Source organism: Symphalangus syndactylus, chromosome 7 (genome assembly GCF_028878055.3).
Source record: "Symphalangus syndactylus isolate Jambi chromosome 7, NHGRI_mSymSyn1-v2.1_pri, whole genome shotgun sequence".
NCBI lineage: Eukaryota > Metazoa > Chordata > Mammalia > Primates > Hylobatidae > Symphalangus > Symphalangus syndactylus.
In genome coordinates this window covers 46,397,780-46,416,857 of record NC_072429.2, presented here as the reverse complement: position 1 = coordinate 46,416,857, position 19,078 = coordinate 46,397,780, and the positions used below count along the sequence as shown (strand labels likewise).

The 19,078-nt window shown below is 43.9% G+C and overlaps 2 protein-coding genes across 6 annotated transcripts in view; both read left to right on the top strand.

The window, feature by feature from the left end:
• The window catches only part of ANKHD1 (ankyrin repeat and KH domain containing 1), a 140,279-nt gene extending 131,736 nt beyond the window's left edge, over positions 1 to 8,543 (top strand). For 2 of the 5 annotated variants that reach the window (XM_063642730.1, XM_055285996.2), the window contains 5 exons: positions 4,089 to 4,265; positions 6,085 to 6,285; positions 6,781 to 6,956; positions 7,612 to 7,776; positions 8,052 to 8,543. In XM_063642730.1, the coding sequence (XP_063498800.1) occupies positions 4,089 to 4,265; positions 6,085 to 6,285; positions 6,781 to 6,956; positions 7,612 to 7,776; positions 8,052 to 8,111 (779 nt within the window). In that variant the 3' untranslated portion in view covers positions 8,112 to 8,543. Of the gene's footprint in view, positions 1 to 4,088; positions 4,266 to 6,033; positions 6,286 to 6,780; positions 6,957 to 7,611; positions 7,777 to 8,051 lie in introns of all 5 variants that reach the window. The other 3 variants (XM_055285995.2, XM_055285997.2, XM_063642731.1) reach the window with 3 other exon arrangements.
• Positions 8,544 to 14,100: 5,557 nt separating this feature from the next.
• Positions 14,101 to 18,325, top strand: EIF4EBP3 (eukaryotic translation initiation factor 4E binding protein 3). The gene is made up of 3 exons (XM_055286028.2): positions 14,101 to 16,579; positions 17,655 to 17,825; positions 17,983 to 18,325. The coding sequence occupies exons 1-3, from the start codon at positions 16,477 to 16,479 to the stop codon at positions 18,009 to 18,011; spliced, it is 303 nt and encodes a 100-aa protein (XP_055142003.1). The 5' UTR covers positions 14,101 to 16,476; the 3' UTR covers positions 18,012 to 18,325.
• Positions 18,326 to 19,078: the final 753 nt, after the last annotated feature.

Genomic DNA, 19,078 nt, shown 5'->3' with positions numbered 1-19,078 from the left:
TACTTTCCTAGTTTTCAGGTAAGAAGTAGTAATACTGACTGAGCGTGGTGATTCATGCCTGTAATCCCAGCACTTTGGGAAGCTGAGGCGAGTGGTTTACATGAGGTCGGGAGTTTGAGACCAGCCTGGCCAACATGGTGAAACCCCATCTCTACTAAAAATATAAAAAATAGCCAGGCATGATGGTGCAGGTCTGTAGTCCCAGCTACTTGGGAGGCTGAGGCACAAGAATCACTTGAACCCAGAAGATGGAGGTTGCAGTAAGCCGAAATCATGCCACAGCACTCCAAGCCTGAACAAAAGAGCGAGACTGTCAGAAAAAAAAAAAAAAAAAAAAGTAGTGATACTTAAGAAGATGGGGAAAGATATAGAGAAATTGAAACCATCATACATGGTAGGTAGGAATGTAAAATGGTACATCTGCTTTGGAAAAACAGTTTCACAGTTCCTCAGAAAGTTAGACATAAGAGTGATCATATGATCCCGTTATTCTACTCCTAGGGAAGATATATGTCTATAGAAAAACTGGCACACCAATATTCATAGCAACATTATTCATAATAGCCAAAATGTAGAAACAACCGAATGTTCATTAACTGACAAGCAGATAAACAAAATGTGGTATATCTATAGAACGTAATATTTTGTATTTGGTATAAAAAGAAATAAAGGGCTGGGCGCAGTGGCTCATGCCTATAATCCCAGCACTCTGGGAGGCTGAGGTGGATGGATCATGAGGTCAGAAGTTCGAGACCAGCCTGACCAACATGATAAAACCCTGTCTCTACTAAAATACAAAACATTAGCTGGGTGTGGTGGTGCGCACCTGTAGTCCCAGCTACTCAGGAGGCCGAGGCAGGGGAATCACTTGAACACAGGAGGTGGAGGTTGCAGTGAGCTGAGATTCCACCACTGCACTCCAGCCTGGCGACAGAGCAAGACTCTGTCTTAAAAAAAAAAAAAAAAGAAGTACTGATTCATGCTATAACATGGATGAACTTTGAAAACATTTTACTAAATGAAAGAAGCCAGTCACAAAAGACCAGATATTTATTTTATGATTCCATTTATGTGAAACATCCAGATTAGCAAATCCATAGAGACAGAAAGTAGATTAGTGGTTACCTAGGATGAAGGGATGATTGGAGGGTGGGTGATAGCTTAGGGGTGCAGAATGTCTTTTTCTTTTTTTTCTTGAGACAGGGCCTCACTCTGTTGCCCAGGCTGGAGTGCAGTGGCGTGATCATGGCTCACTGCAACCTCAACCTCCTGGGCTTCAAGCAATTATTCTACCTTGGCATCCCAAAGAGATAGGATTGCGGGTGTGAGCCACCATGCCCAGCTTCAGAGTTTCTTTTTAAGATAACAGAAATGTTCTAAAATTGATGTGGTCCTGAATGCACAATTCTGTGAATATACAAAAAGCTACTGAATAGTATAACTTTAAATGAGTAAATTGTATGGTTTGTGAATTAAATCTCAGTAAAGCTATTAAAAAGTACATTTATGTGGCATCTACATTTATGTCCCTAAAATGCACATCATGATCTTTAAAAGCTATCATGATTAGCTGGGCACGGTGGCTCACACCTGTGCTGGGAGGCTGAGTTGGGTGGATCACTTGAAGTCAGGAGTTCAAGACCAGCCTGGCCAACATGGGGAAACCCCCGTCTCTACCAAACATACCGAATTTAGCCAGGCATGGTGGTGGGTGCCTGTAATCCCAGCTACTCGGTAGGCTGAGGCAGGAGAATTGCTTGAACCCGGGAGGCAGAGGTTTCAGTGAGCTGAGATTGTGCCACTATACTCAGGCTGGGCAACAGAGCAAGACTCTGTCTCCAAAAAAAAAAAAAAAAAAAGCTATCATGATCTTTACAAAAGACTGACAGATTTCACTGTAAAAATATTGACAGTGGCCAGGTGTGGTGGCTCATGCCTGTAATTTGAGGCCAAGTCAGGAGGATCACTTGAACCCAGGAGTTCGAGACCACCCTAGGCAACATAGTGGGACCCTGTCTTGATAAAAAATAAATTTAAAAATTAGCTCAGTGTGGGGCCAGGCACAGTGGCTCACGCCTGTAATCCCAGCACTTTGGGAGGCCGAGGCAGGCAGATCACGAGGTCAGGAGATTGAGACCATCCTGGCTAACAAGGTGAAACCCCGTCTTTACTAAAAATACAAAAAAATTAGCCAGGCGTGGTCACGGGCGCCTGTGGTCCCAGCTACTCAGGAGGCTGAGGCAGGAGAATGGTGTGAACCTGGGAGGTGGAGCTTGCAGTGAGCCGAGATCGTGCCACTGGACTCCAGCCTGGGCAACAGAGCAAGACTCCGTCTCAAAATAAATAAATAAATAAAAATATATTAGCTCATTGTGGTGATACACGCTTGTAGTCCCAGCTACTCAGCGGGGCTAGGCAGGAGGATTGCTTGAGCCCAGAGGTCGAGGCTGCAGTGAGCTGTGATGACACCACTGCACTCTAGCCTGAGTGAGAGAGCAAGACCCTGTCTCAAAAAAAAAACAAAAAAAAAAACAAGAGGTTTTTATAGAAATGATTCATTTCAATAAAAAAAGAAAGAAATGATTCATTTCCTACTTACAGACTTTTTAAAGCCATATTCAGTATTACCTCTAGGTTTTGCTAACATCTATTTTGGTTAGCACTAGAAAATTTAATTTTTTTTGTCTAGGAAAGCACGGTAATAATTGCCTACTGTTGCCTACCACAATAATGAAAGTCTGAAATAAGTAGGAAATGCCTTAAGTTACCCACATGTCCAGAGTAGGCAAATCTATAAAGACAGAAAGATTAGTGATTGCTTAGAAATGGAAATATGAGGCTGGGTGCCGTGACTCACGCATGTAATCCCAGCACTTTGGGAGGCCAAGGCGGGTGGATCATGAGGTCAGGAGATGGAGACCATCCTGGCCAACATGGGGAAACCCCATTTCTACTAAAAATACAAAAAATTAGCTGGGCATGGTGGCGGATGCCTGTAGTCCCAGCTACTCCGGAGGCTGAGGCAGGAGAATGGCGTGAACCCAGGAGGCAGAGCTTGCAGTGAGCTGAGATCGTGCCACTGCACTCCAGCTTGGGTGACACAGCAAGACTCCGTCTCAAAAAAAAAGAAATGGAAATATGAGGGTGAGGACCCAGTGAATGACAGGTAATGAGTATGGAGTTTCTTTTAAGGGAGACAAAAATGTTCTAACATTGATTGTGGTGATGGTTGCACAATCCTGTGAATATACTAAAATCCAATGAATTATATACTTTAAATGGGTGAATTATATGGTATGTGAATTACATCTCGAAGTCATGTTTTTTAAATGATGGGGAAATCAAACTCTGAAAATAAGACCTGCTTAAAAGAAATTTTGACAGTCGATGTTGATATTAACTACTTTTTCCTGAAATAAGAAACCATAATCCTTTTCCAGTCCTTCAGCCTCTTTTCCTAATACATTCTCCAGAGAAAGCAATGGAATTTGAGAAGATGGCTAAGTTCAGATTTATACAAACTAGATAGAAACTTTGATAATAGTTTGCAACTGTTGATATTTTCTATCAGATAGAATACTGAAATTATCCTCAGTAGTATGCATTTCCTCCTTGTGAGGAAGGAAACATTGGTAGATTTTGTTACTTATCTTCTATAGGAAGTGACTATAGTTATACAGGTGAAAAGCTGTACTTTGAGATTGACTACAAAAGGGAATGCAGAAGTTATTCTTGGGTGCTACTTAGTTACAGCATACTCCCATTTCGTATCCCCTCCAGTTAAAAGCTTTGAGATTCATCGAGAACATTACTCCAGGTGACTGACACTCTTAAACATTGAGCCCATTTTTCTGTATCTAGTGCTGTTTGGCGATATTCTTCTGGACCGTAAGGAAAAAATGGATTTGGCCATACAGTATCACATAGATGGATTGTTTTTGCTGTGGTCTATGAAAATGAGCCACATGCTATCTTTTATTTATTTGTTTGGTTATTTTTACAGCTTATCTCACCTTGGTGGAAGTCTTCTTGGGCTTTCAATTTTAAAGTTTTAGCTAATTGGATGTCTTGGACCTGTTTTATTTCAGGGTTACCATCCATTGACCCATCAGGCAGCTCCCCATCTTCCTCTTCTGCTCCTCTGGCAAGTTTTTCCGGCATACCAGGAACAAGGGTTTTCCTGCAAGGGCCAGCTCCTGTTGGGACTCCTAGTTTCAACAGACAACATTTTTCTCCCCATCCTTGGACAAGCGCCTCAAACTCATGTAGGAATCCTGGAGGAACTCTTCCCAAAGAGTTTTGAATAAGTTATTAAATCATTTATTTCAGTTACAACACCATGTTGTAACTTTAGTAAACTAAGTGGTATACAGATGCCCAAGGTTTGTTCTGTGGTCATGTGAAAAAATTGTCAGTCACTTTTAGCATAGAAAACTTGAGAATTATTCTTTCAAGCCAAAAATGTTTTACACTAGAACCTGGATCAAGAAAAGAGGTACTAGGCTGGGTGCAGTGGCTGACACCTGTAATCCCAGCACTTTGGGAGGCCTAGGCAAGAGGATCGCTTGAGCCCAGCAGTTGGAGACCAGCCTGGGCAACAGCAAGACCCTGTCTCTATTAAAAAAAAAAAAAAAAAAGTACTGCAAGTAGTTTTACAAAAGGACCCTTTGGAAGCAGTGTTGTAAAATTATTTCTTAAATCTGGAAAGAAGTTGAATTTTTGTATATGGTCAGTTTGGTGTGATTTCTCATGTATTTTTACATTTTATGAAACTGTATTGCCTTTTATAAGTTAACATATTCCTTTGTTCTGTTGATTGATTGATTGATTGAGACAGAGTGTCTCGCTCTGTTGCCCTGGCTGGAGTGCAGTGGCACGATCTGGGCTCACTCCACCTTCTGCCTCCCAGGCTCAAGCAATTCTCCTGCCTCAGCCTCCCACCACGCCTGGCTAATTTTTATATTTTTAGTAGAGACAGGGTTTCACCACGTTGGCCAGGCTGGTCTCAAACTCCTAACCTTGGGTGGTCCGCCTGCCTCAGCCTCCCAAAGTGCTGGGATTACAGGCTTGAGCCACCTGCCTGGCCCCTTTGTTCTATTTATTTCAATGTTTAGAACAGATGAAGTATGTGGAATTGAACAGAATTGGATTTTTTTTTTATTTTAATGAGCATCATGAGGTAGTCAGTGAGTACTGGCTTTTTTGACAAAGAAAATTACCCAAATCACCCAAGAGTTCCATTAAGAAACAAAGCTGTGAATCAAAATCATATAATGCTTTGCTAACGTTTGACCTTATTTCCTTATAGAAACAAAAAGGGCTGTAGAAAGGGAAAAAAGAAAAGACTAACAAGTATAGAGGGTCACCAGATGTTTTCTAGAAAATATGCTAGGTACTGTGCAAATATTGCCACATTTTAGTTAATTTTAAAATGTGGCTGGGCATGGTGGCTCACGTCTGTAATCCCAGCACTTTGGGAGGCAGAGGCGGGCAGATCACCTAAGGTTGGGAGTTCGAGACCAGCCTGACCAACATGGAGAAACCCTGTCTCTACTAAAAATACAAAATTAGCCAGGTGAGGTGGTGCATGCCTGTAATCCTAGCTACCCGGGAGGCTGAGGCAGGAGAATCGCTTGAACCCAGGAGGCGGAGGTTGCGGTGAGCCAAGATCACGCCATTGTACTCCAGCCTGGGCAACAAGAGCAAAATTCTGTCTCAAAAAAAAGAAAAAAAAAGTTACAATAATGTTTTGTGCAGATTATTTAGAGCTAGAATAAAAACATGTGGCCTGCTTCCTTTCTAGCATTGTTTAGTTCAATTGGGAAAACATTTTTTAGACTATTGTATACTTATTATAGGCAGAAATTGTGTAGGATAATGTTTATAGAAATTATGTTTTATTTGAATATTCTTTTAAAATGAAAATTTTCTTTACAGAACCTATGTTGTGGAATAGATCTTTCCAACAAGGTTTCTCATATTCTTATAGTTTTTTATATGTAATAAAACAATAGAGAAATATTTTGCCACCAGGTGACTCTCCTATTCCATCTGTTTCTTCGGGATCATCTTCACCTCTTTCAGCCACTTCTGCCCCACCAACATTGGGCCAACCAAAAGGAGTCAGTGCCAGTCAGGATCGAAAGATACCTCCCCCGATTGGAACAGAGAGACTGGCCCGAATTCGACAAGGAGGGTCTGTTGCACAAGCCCCGGTGGGGACCAGTTTTGTCGCTCCCGTTGGACACAGTGGAATCTGGTCATTTGGTGTCAATGCTGTGTCAGGTACAACTGGCTTGCTCTCTCTCTGGAGGGATGTCTTAAGTAAGCTGTAGGTTTGCCATTAAAACTTAGTTCCTTAGAAAAACAAACCAAAAAAACTTAGTTCCTATGTTTAACACTCAATTAGGGAAGGATGTTTAAATCTTTGAGGAGTTCAATCCAATTTCAGAGTCTGGAATATTGGTTGAGGTAATATATAGAGTTGATCAGAAACAAAAATTCAAAGTGTGTGTCCTTTCTCTCTTAAGTAATCATTTGAGTTCTTTCAGAGAGTACTTAATCTTTTAAAAGACAGGGTAAAGTGGAGTATTCAAAGGACTTTACCTAGTTTTTCAGGAACTGGTTTTTTTTTGGCTAGCAAGACTGTGATAAATGTGCTTTGAGCTCTTCAGAGGAAAGATTTCAATAACATTTGGTAATGTTTGGTAATAACAGTGGTAATGTTTTGTTGTTTTATCCAAATAAATTTAAAACTTTGTTTTCAATTATTCTTTCCAGAAGGCTTATCAGGTTGGTCGCAATCTGTGATGGGGAACCATCCAATGCATCAACAATTATCAGACCCAAGTACATTCTCCCAACATCAACCAATGGAGAGAGATGATTCTGGAATGGTAGCCCCCTCTAACATTTTTCATCAGCCTATGGCAAGCGGTTTTGTGGATTTTTCTAAAGTGAGTTGACAAACATCACCGTAACTTGTTTGACACTTTGTCAGCCAATGTAGTCACATTAAGGAATACCTTGTATTGAAATAATGCTCCCTTTTGTTTCTGTGGCTTTACTAGATCTTTTGCTTAATTTCAGGAGTGCACAGAGTTGTCCACAGTAGTTTGTCCTGAAGATGTCCCCATCCCCTGAAAACACCTGAGGGATTTGGGTTTTGCCACTTCGTGTTCTGCTACTGCAACTTTGAGGGAGGCCTCTACCCCTCTTAAAAGCTGGCCATGAGTTCACTGATGCTTTCTTGTCTGCTCTGACAGCTTTATGTCGGCAGTCAATCATGTAGTTCCCATTTTCTTCTTAGCTCAAGCTTTTTCATGAAACTAAAATATGGGAAAGTTGAGGTTATTTTTATCAAATATGAGAAATTTCCTGATGATTTCATATTGGATTTAGTTTCTTTCTCTCTCTTCTTTTTTGTTGAAAAGCTTTGCAGATGCAGATAAACATTGTGTTTTCTCAACACTGCCATACTGTACTTATAGGATCTTTTGGAGTTCTTTAAATGAGGAATATTAGAGAAGTCTAAGCTGGTATTATGGGATTTATAGTAATTTTATAATTTATAGTAATTTTATGATTAAATCTTTTCTCCTGCTGTTTTAGGGTCTGCCAATTTCCATGTATGGAGGCACCATAATACCCTCTCATCCTCAGCTTGCTGATGTTCCAGGAGGCCCTCTGTTTAATGGACTTCATAACCCAGATCCTGCTTGGAACCCTATGATAAAAGTTATCCAAAATTCAACTGAATGCACTGATGCCCAACAGGTAAAATGGGCTTAATGCTCTTTTATTTTTTAGATTTGTCACGTCATTCTTTTTGTTTTGTGAGAAGTATAAGTACTGAATATCAAAAGTCATAATTGACCATTTCGATTTGGATTGCTTTTTCAATATCAAGATGATGCTACTGAACACTTTATTTCATATATGTGTATTCTTCCTAGGCAGAAACAGTGAATTGCCATTGCATTTATATATTCATTTTGTAACTGTCTAAAGATTCCTAATTAGAAATTCCAATTTTTCCTCCCCCTTTTCAGATTTGGCCTGGCACGTGGGCACCTCATATTGGAAACATGCATCTCAAATATGTCAACTAAGTTAGAAGGTCTTTACTCTTTAGCCTTGTTTAAGAAACCTATGACCTTGGAAGAACCATGGGGATTTTTTTTTTAATGTGCCTATGAAATTTTCTCTGAGGCTTTAGCAATGGAAATTTGATTGCCCATTGTATAAGAACAAATTGATTTCCTATCCACCTGATTATGTTCTCTGGTTAGTTTAGCCATTTTGAACTTAAGATCATATGACCTTAGTGCTTTTGGCTAAACATACTGAATACTGCTTGTATGCAGAAGAGAATTAGTTGATTACATGTTTCAGCCTTTTAGGGTGATAAATACATGTATAATTGTTTACATACTTAAAAGGAAAAAGTTGAGCAAATTTCTTGTCATATAGTGGCTCTACATAATGTAGCCTGTATTAATGTGAAATATTTACCAGAATATTCAATAAAAAGATCAACAGTCTTTAGAAGTGGGGTGTGATCCTTTCAGTGGTCATGCAGGTACCACTCAATCCACATTATATTGAACCAGAGGATTAATACTATATTTGTAACAGGCTTCTCACATTTAACACTTGAGTCCCTTCTTAGACTGCCTTGAAAAAGCACTTTTAAGACTATTTACCTATTTATGCTGTGTTAAACATTCCTTGTTCCCTTGTTGTCTTCCATAATCCTTTAACGTATGAGAAAGTTTCAAGCTCTGGCAATGTGTCTTATCTGACTTTAGCTAGCAGATAGGCCACTGATAGGTTTTTTCTCTATGGATCATGAGAATGTCAATAAGAACAATTGGATTTAAATCAGATGACACTAAACAAACGTAGGGACACCCAAATTATCAACTTCAGGTTCCTTCTGTACTTCCTGACCTTTTTTATCTGAAAGATTTGTCTGGTTATAGATATTTAAGCTTTATATGAGTTGGGACATAAGAGGGAGGTGACTCCCGCCATTCTGTTGTATTATTGAATCAGCTAAGTAATATTTATAAATATGTGAGTAATTCCGGGCTTAGTTCCGTGGCCCTAAGCATGGAGAGTCAATATGTTTAACAAGCTAAACAGAGGAACCCTGGAATGGGCTGCTTTGGTCAAACCATAGGCTATGCCGAGAATCAGCATAGAGAAGGAAAACTTATCCCACTGAAAAGTATAGTCATCAACTTATTTGTGTTTTAATATAGCTGAATTTTTCCTGGTCAGTATAGGCAATACAGAAAAGAAAACAAGAAAATGTTTGGAGCTGATGGAGAAGCCAAAACTCATATCAAGGCAAAGAAGGATGCACAGAAAAACAGTAGTAACTAGGGACAGAACTATATTAGCAGCACCTTTCTACACTTATGCCAACAGGAATTCTTAATTTTCTCTGCCCAGGTCCTAAAGCCAGGACCACATCAGACACACCATGTTTGTTCTGTGTCAGATATACCTGCTTCTTTTATCTTTTATATCATCTTACATATGAGAAAGCTTCCTTAATTAAGCTTATGTCTTATTTTCTGTTATGTCCATTTTCTGAATGGATTTTGAAAATGTTGTTTATATTGAAGCTACTACTTTGTAGTGATTGATAACCACATCAAGTATCATTAAGGGGCCCCTTGACCTTTGTGGGGGCAGTTGGGTGGGGCACAAAAGACTCCTTGGATCACCTGTATATCTTGCTGTTTCCACTTACCATTAACAGCAACAGGAAAAAAATCACTTAAAATTGGTGAAATGAATGAAACTACTCTTGATGAAATATGTACTAGTGAGAAATAATATTAAATAAATTATTCAGTGGGACAAAAAGGTGAGTTTTATTCTATCTTAACTGTCTGCAATACATTTGAATGGTCTGAAGGAGCCTTAAGTCCATATTCTGCACCTTGAGGACAACCAAATGAGAAATTTTATTTCAGGTCAGTAACTAGAATTTATGAAGAGAAAGGAGATAATTATGAGGAATCCGTAGGAAAATTGGGAGGAAAACAACAGGTGTGCAGTTGGGAGTAGTTCTTTAGGATACGCTCCTCCCTTCCCTCTTACCAGCACTTCCTTCCTTTCTTTCTGACTATTTGGATCCCAGTAGCCTGCTCCCAACCTCATTTCGCCTGCTAAATCTCTTCTTCCTCTGCCTGCCTCTTCCTGGCACTACTTTACTGCTATTTTGCCAACCTGAACATTTGGATAAAACCTAGCTCAGGTAAGAACTTAATTACTTTCAAAATATACAAGGGATATGGGAGGAGACAGCATGGATACAGTGGAACAGTAGTCAGTAGTCAGTAGTCAGAGCCTAAATTCTATTTTCATTTCTGCCACTTGAAGCTTTATGGCCTTAGGCAAATCATCTCACCTTTCTGGGCTTCACTTTTCTCATCTGAAATTGAACTCAAGAGTCTTCTAGTTCTAACACAGGATTTCTTCTTGTGAATGAGAATATAAGATATGGAAATATTAGAAGCCATTAGATTGTTTACAGTGCTGAGATGAGAGCCCCTAGCATTGGTTCTGATAAGGAATCGAAATAAATCCTGCCATTATTATGGGGGCCAGTATTGAGATTTTAGTGGAGGCAGAAGAAGACCTTGCACATCTTTAGTGAGCCTTCAAGTCGTGAAGAAACATCCGCTAAGGTATAGATCAAACCCAGTGAAATGAAACTATAGGAATGAAACTATATCATCAAGGTTTCTGGACCCACTTACTTCAGCTTGTGTTCAATGTAATAAAATTCTGCTACCAATAAAATTATTGATGTTTTAAGACCCTTTAAACCTATTGTGGCTACAGTGTGCTGACTTGCCCTTTTATAGGCCAGTCTGCTTCCTTCAGTCCCTGCTCTCAAAGGGGAAATCCCATCACCTCAGCTAACCAGACCGAAGAAGAGAATTGGACGGCCGATGGTGGCCTCTCCTAACCAGAGGTAAGAAATTTCAGGACTTGGAACTATGGTTTCCTTCTCTTCATGTAGATTCTGGCCAAGTCCTCCTCCCAATCCAAAAACTAGTGCAAGAGAGGACCATCCTCAATTTTAGTTAACTTATAGAAGGGGAGGCCGGGCGTGGTGGCTCACACTTGTAATCCCAGCACTTTGAGAGGCCGAGGTGGGTGGATCACCTGAGGTCAGGAGTTTGAGACCAGCTTGGGCAACATGGTGAAACCCCATCTCTACTAAAAATACAAAAAGTTAGCCAGGTGTGGTGGCACGTGCCTGTAATCCCAGCTACTCGGCAGGCTGAGGCAGGAGAATCACTAGAACCCAGGAGGTGGAAGCTGCAGTGAGCCAAGATCACACTACTGCACTCCAGCCTGGGCGACAGAGCAAGACTCTGTCTCAAAAAAAAAGAAGGGCAAAGGCTAGCTACATTATAACTTCAAGCCAAAGAGAGGAGTACTTAGTATATGTGATTCCTTCCCACTGTTTAAGACCTTTGGGGCGGCGCGGTGGCTCATGCCTGTAATCCCAGCACTTTGGGAGGCTGAGCTGGGCGGATCACCTGAGGTCAGGAGTTCGAGACCAGCCTGGCCAACATGGTGAAACCCTGTCTCTACTAAAAATACAAAAATTAGCCGGGCGTGGTGGCATGCACCTGTAATCCCAGCTACTCAGGAGGCTGAGGCAGGAGAATCGCTTGAACCCAGGAGGCAGAGGTTGCAGTGAGCTGAGATTACGCCATTATACTCCAGCCTGGGTGACAAGAGCGAGACTTCGTCTAAAAAAAAAAAAAAAAAAAAAGACCTTTGGACCACATTGTAAATCCAAGAAAAGGCAAGCAAGCCTGTAGGAAAACAGCTTCTGAATGAACATCTTGTTCTCTGACTAGCAAGAAGTATTTCTACCAAGACATATAACTGGTTATGATGTCTTCCCAGTGGACCCTGCCCCCTATAGTGAGGGGCTCTGGTAATGCTGCATTTTCTGTTTATCCTCAGTGATTTGTCATTTGCAAACAGGCAGGTTCATGCGCCTCCATCCTCTCCTTTAGGCAATGGGTGAGAGAAAGGTGGTTTTAAGTATCGAAAACTTAAGTGTGTTAAGACCATCTCCAATAAAAGGCATGACCCTGGGCTTCAACACCTAATTTGCAAAAGATCATGAATCAGACAATCTTGTTTGCAAACCTATTTTGTGATTACTTTTCACATTCTGTTTTATCTTGATGGTATATTAATGTGAATCCAAAGTAATTTGCCTGATAACAGAGACCTGGTATTTCCTTATAGGTTTAATCAGATCTCTGGGGGTGGGGCCTGGGCATAGGTATTTTTTAAACACTTCCATATTCTAATAGGTAATTAGTTGTTTTTTGTTTTTTAATGAGATGGAGTCTCACTCTGTTGCTTAGGCAGGAGTGCAGTGGTGCCATCTTGGCTCACTGCAACCTCTGCCTCCTGGGTTCAAGCAATTCTCCTGCCTCAGCCTCCCAAGTAGCTGGGATTACAGGCGCACACCACCACACTTGGCTAATTTTTGTATTTTTAGTAGAGATGGGGTTTCTCCATGTTTGCCAGGCTGGTCTTGAACTCCTGACCTCAAGTGATTTGCCCGCCTCAGCCTCCCAGAGTGCTGGGATTACAGGTGTGAACCACCTTGCCCAGCCAGTAATTAGTATTGACCCTCTGATTTAAATTCTTGTTTCTTCATCCAGATTGCATGGATGATGAATCTGGCTTTCTCTGTAAAGCCAACTACCTATTCCCCAGCCCTTATAGCACACAGTGACTCCAGAAGAGTTAACTGCAAGCAGTAGTCATTATAGTAGTAGTAACTGTGGCTATTATTTTGTGATAGAGATTAGTAGAAGGAAGACCTCACTTCCACAATGACCGTTCTTGAAAACTGTTGATACTTTTCTCCTGATTCTCCTATTTCCGACTCATCTTTCTCAGTCTCTTTCGGTGAATTCTTTTTCTCTACTACCTTTTAAATAAATAAATGTTGATGTGCCCAGGCTTCTACACTGTATCTTCTCCCCAGATGATCTCATCCCACATTTATTTATTTATAAATAGAGATAGGGTCTTGCTGTATTGCCCAGGTCTTGAGCTCCTGGGCTCAAGTGGTCCTCCCATCTCAGCCTCCTAAAATGCCAGAATTAACAGATGTGAGCTACCGATCCTAGCCCATCCCCACACTCTTGAATTTCACACCACCCACATTTGAGCCACTAACTCAGAGTTCTCCCCATGGCTTCATTATATCTAGCTTCCTACTGTGCTCCATCTGAACACATATTATTCATTCCCTCATATAAGATATGCTGCTCTTCTTGTTTTCCCTATCATATTAGTTGGTGCTACTAGCCACCAAGACTCTCAAGCCAAAAGACTGAAAATTATCCTAGTTTACACTTTCCCTCACCCCACTCTTAATCAGTCACTTTATTCTTCCTCTGTGTATCTGAATCTCATCTACTTCTCTCCATCCTCACAGCCATCGCCCGTTTGCCCACCTGGTTTCACTAGGCTGGACTCTACCCTCAAATCTCACCATCCTCTACCCTATTCTCCCATTCCCCCTGTCAGACACTTCCTCACCTTGCATAAAAGGTTAGTTATCATAAATGATTCACTACAATCTGTTCCCAAACTTTACCCTCCAGCACTGCTAAGACACTTCATTTTGGCATGCACCATTTTGTAAGACACTCAAAATCCTTTTCGGGACAATAAAATATACATACCCTTGCTACCCGAAGTGTGTTTCTGAGGCCCTGAAGCGTTTGCATTACTGTATTGAAAATTCACAACTGCAGCCAGGCCCGGTGGCTCATGCCTGTAACTCCAGCACTTTGGGAGGCCAAGGCAGGCAGATGACTGGAGATCAGGAGTTCGAGACCAGCTTGGCCAACATAGTGAAACCTGGTCTCTGCTAAAAATACAAAAAATTAGCCAGGTGCAGTGGTGTGTGCCTATAATTGCAGCTACTCAGGAGGCTGAGGCAGGAGAATCGCTTGAACCCAGGAGGCAGAGGTTGCAGTGAGCCGAGATCATGCCACTGCACTCTAGCCTGGGTGACAGAGCAAGACTCCATTAAAAAAAAAAAAAAAAAACCAGGTGTGGTGGCTTACGCCTGTAATCCTAGCACTTTGGGAGGCCGAGGCAGGCAGATCACCTGAGGTTGGGAGTTCAAGACCAGCCTGACCAACATGGAGAAACTCTGTCTCTACTAAAAATACAAAATTAGCTGGGTGTGGTGGTACATGCCTGTAATCCCAACTATTCAGGAGGCTGAGGTGGGAGAATTGCTTAAACCCGGGAATCGGAGGTTGCGGTGAGCCAAGATCATGCCATTACACTCCAGCCTAGGCGACAAGAGCAAAACTCCATCTCAAAAAAAAAAAAAAAAATCCACAATTAGCTGGGCCTGGTGGCTCATGCCTGTAATCGCAACACTTTGGGAGGCCAAGGTGGGAGGATCACTTGAGCACACAAGTTTGAGACCAGCCTGGGCAACATAGTGAGACCCCGCCTTTACAAAAAATTTAAAAATTAGCCAGGTACAGTGGTATGCACCTGTGGTCCCAGCTATTCAGGACACTGAAGTGGGAGGGTCACCTGAGCCCAGGAGGTTGAGGCTGCAGTGAGCCATGATTGTACCAATACACTCCAGCTTGGGTGACAGTGAGACCCTGTGTCAAAAAAAAAAAAAAAAATCCAAAATCTCACCCAGACCAATACTGTATCAGAATTCTCATTTTAACAATATCTCCAGATGATTTATATGCACATTAAAGTTTGAGAAGCTGGCCAAGTGTGGTGGCTCACACTTACAGTACCAGCACTTTGGGAGGCCGAGGCAGGTAGGTTACCTGAGCTCAGGAGTCCGAGACCAGCCTGGGCAACATGGTGAAACCTTGTCTCTACAAAAAATACAAAAGTTAGCCCGGTGTGGTGGTGGGCGCCTGTGGTCCCAGCTACTCAGGAGGCTGAGGTGGGAGGATGGCCTGAGCCCAGGAGGCAGTTTGCAGTGAGCTGAGATTACACCACTGCATTCCAGGCTAAGCGGCAGAGCAAAACCCTATCTCAGAAAATAAATAGTTTGAGAAGCAATCTTTTTTTAAATGAGTGAAGAAATCAGACCTAAGGAGAAATCTGATGAAGCCAGAGCTGAGTTAATATTGATAAATGGATGCAGTCAGGTGGTCTATACTTAATTTTTGGTGAGGGGAAGGGACAGTGGAGGCAGTATTGATTTTGAGGAAGCCAAACAGGACAGCCGGATGAATTCAAGATTTCCAGTGTACATACATCTTCACCAATCCCACCACCTCGCTCCAGCCTGTCATATCACTGTGTCTACATAAAAAAAAAAAAAACATCTCCAAGGCCAAACTCTCTGACCTTTCTTTCCTGCTAAAGACCAAGCCCTCCTCACTAGCCCCCTGCCCTTCCTTAGTTAACTGGCAAACAGATCAAAGGGCAGGCCTTCTGACTGGTGATGCCTCAGCTGTAGCCCCCAAGCTTGACTCATCCTTTTATTAGTCCAGGTACCACTTCTTCAGAAAGGTGACCAGCCCTCCCTCACCTTCCCCTTCCTGCTGTGCTCCAGGCCATCAAGGCATGTTTCACCCCGTACTGTTTTTGTTTGAGACAGGGTCTCTCTGTGTCACCCAGGCTGGAGTGCACTCGTGCAATCTCCACTCACTGCAACCTCCACCTCCTGGGTTCAACCTATCCTTCCACCTCAGCTTCCCGAGTAGCTGGGTCTACAGGCGCATGCTGCCACTCCCGGCTAATTTTTGTATTTTTAGTAGAGACTAGGTTTCATCATGTTGCCCAGGCTGGTCTCAGGCTTCTGGGCTCAAGCTATCCACCCGCCTTAGCCTCCCAAAGTGCTGGGATTACAGGCCGTGAGCCACCGCACCCGGCCTTGTACTGTTACTGTTTATGGGAGGCAGTACACAGCTGGGCTTAAGGGCACAGTCCTGGAATCAGATGCAGTCAGATTTGAATCCCAGCTTCCCTTCCTGCAAGATGTGTGACTTAAGCTAATCATAGTGCTTTACTATCCAAAAGTTGGCGAGGAATGGGTGAACTAATAAAGGATAAAAACGCTTGCCCTAATTCACCTGCCCCCCAGCTCCCAGCTATAAACAGTAAATAGCTGAGCTGCTGCAGCACTCAGGCAGGTTGGCCAGCGCTGGGCCAGCAGGAACTGGAAGCCGGTGCGGGGCCTGGGACTTTGGACGCATTTCCAGCTTTCTCTGAACCGGGCTGGCTTCCTAGCAGATAGGGCGGGACCGTCGGGTTGAGTGACGGCCGGTGGCCCGCCCTGGGCGTGACGTTGTTCTAGTGTTGTTGCCAGCAGCTGCACGTGGTCGGCTGAGTCCGCCTCAGACTCAGAGCTGCGCTCCTCGACCTCAACGCCAGGCGGTTACTTTGCTGCTCCTCCCGCTCGCTATGTCAACGTCCACTAGCTGCCCGATTCCCGGGGGCCGGGACCAGCTGCCCGACTGCTACAGCACCACGCCGGGGGGCACGCTATACGCCACTACCCCGGGAGGTCAGCGTGCCGGGCAGGGGTCCGCAGGCTGCGGACATATTAGCGCGTGCGTGTTGTTGCGGGGCGGGGGTAGGGGAGGGACAGGCCTAAGACTTGTCCGCAGGCCCCTCTGCAGGTTGTAGCTTTGGGGGAGAATGTTTGGAGCGGAAGCTCAGTTCCCAAAAACTAGGTGATGCAACAAGGCCATGAGCCTAGCTTCCGGGTGTTTGGGCTGTAATCCTTCACTGTGGCCTGGGTTCTTGGCGCCTTACACACGCTCCTTACCCCTCGCGACTTTGCTTCCTAGGAATAGGGGTCAGGGCCCCCTACGGAGCGTGACCTCAGCCGGAAGCAGCGGGTCTTGAGAAGTGGAGTAGCTAGAACAGTTGGGGCAGTTGCTCCGTTTATGTGCTGCTGGCTGGCGTCTGTTTGGTTGGGCGAGCAGCCTGGGATCACGAGCTGCTGGGCTCCCGACCCAGGGATTCCTGCCACGCGGAAGCGGAGGGGAGGAACAGGGCAGGGCCCTTTGAGGACATTATGGCGGGCCAAGTTCCTCTGAGCTAGTGTGAACTTTATAGGACCTGGGAGGGGTCAGGATTAGAACAGTACAGTTTCCCCTCCTTGCAGGAGATAGCCCAGGTGACAGCACTGGGTGGAACCCTTCACAACTGCTATTTCACTTCTTGAACCACCTGAGGCTGTTAGTCTAGGTCTCACCTTCACTGGTGAGACGAAAGCAAGGAGGTTTCAGAGTGGTAGAGGAGCAGCATAAAGTACGTGAACTTTATGAACCCAAAGTTTGGTGTTCCTCTTAGAGCCAAGATCTGAAGCTCTCCCAAACATAAAGCCCCTGCCTATACCAGCTGGGATGCCCCCCTTGCTTTATACCCACATCTTAGTTAGGTCTGGAAGATTTTAAGCACTGTGAAGGCTTGTCTGCTGAGAACCTAGCTGGGCTTCAGAGCAGATGTCCTTTGATATACAGGGAAATTCGACACTACCCTCACCTCCAGGCCCCAAAAGGCCTGAGTCTGGGACCCCAGTCACCTCGGTACCCAAGCTCCTGACTCTTACCTCAGTCCCAACCCCTTGACAGGCACCAGGATCATCTACGACCGAAAGTTCCTGCTGGAGTGCAAGAACTCACCCATTGCCCGGACACCCCCCTGCTGCCTCCCTCAGATTCCCGGGGTCACAACTCCTCCAACAGCCCCTCTCTCCAAGCTGGAGGAGCTGAAGGAGCAGGAAACAGAGGAAGAGATACCCGGTAAGGAAAGCAGGAATTAAGAATTGTCCCGGCCTTTGAGTTCAAATGCCACTGTGACACAGTGTGGGGGTTCAGTTCCAAGAGGGGTTTCTGCACTGATGCTGAGCCTGCAGATCCTCAGACCAGCAACCTGTCTTCCTGCCTTTTCTCTCTCCAGATGATGCACAATTTGAAATGGACATCTAATCCAGTGCAGATGACCCAGCATGTGGAGTTACAGAGGGATCCCTCATGCCACTGCTGCCACCACCTCTTCCTGGGGCATCCAAAGGCCAGCTGGCCTCATTTAATCTGGAAGGGAGTGACTTGTTAGTTCCAAGCCTCCTTTAGTTCTGAGGCAGCTAGACCAGGGATAGGACTGGGCAACTTGCCAAGCCCTTAACTCTACTTCCTCTTCGGTCTGTGGTACTCCTCCTAACCCTAAACCCTCTATGCTCAGGGGCTGGAACTGGGGAATGGAGTAAGTCACCTTCTGGCTGCTTAGTAAACATTCAAAGAAATGCCTTGGCTCCAGTGTTCTCCTCAATGCTGATTTTCTCATCTCAGCCACACAGCTGAGGGTCCTGGCAGGCCTGGTTAAGCTCGGAGGCCTCAGATCCATTCCCAGCTCCCACCAGGCCCACTTCCAGCAGCAATTAGAACCTGAGGCACGCTACAGTGGCAGGTTACATGAGCCTCCAAACCATAAACAGCAATAGCTTGGCCACTGCCAAGGGCTGTTGCTGTCTTTCCAGGAAGCAGCCTTCCTGGAACCAGGCCCCCCCAGCAGCCCCTCCCCTATCCATTCCAAAGCAGGACTCTTGGAAAACAGGTGCTGTCCCAACCTATAGCCATCCCCAGTCTCTCCCCATGCCTTTTCTGCTTCCCACTTCTAAGTACCAGTTCCTCTATTCCAACACCAAAAATCTTGTACCCTTTTCACAGCATGATAATCCACCAAGTACCTCTCTCAAAGGGTTACAGGAGACCTTAGAGTTCACACTGAAACCCAAAATGAGGCAGCAGCTTGTTTGGCAAGTCAGAGTTACAATCCCAAATCTCAGTAATCTGGTCTTTTTCTCCTTCGATTTACACTGCAAAAACCCCACTCAATGTGGTTCTAATCTCTGTAACACCTGTATCTCAAGGGTGATACAGTGCAAATAGGACTGTCTTTCCTTTTGTTGAGGGAAAAGTCTCCCCGTTCTATTTGAGTCTGTTCTCATGCTGAAATGAAACCATCCAAACACAGAGCTGCTCTGCCCAGCACAGGA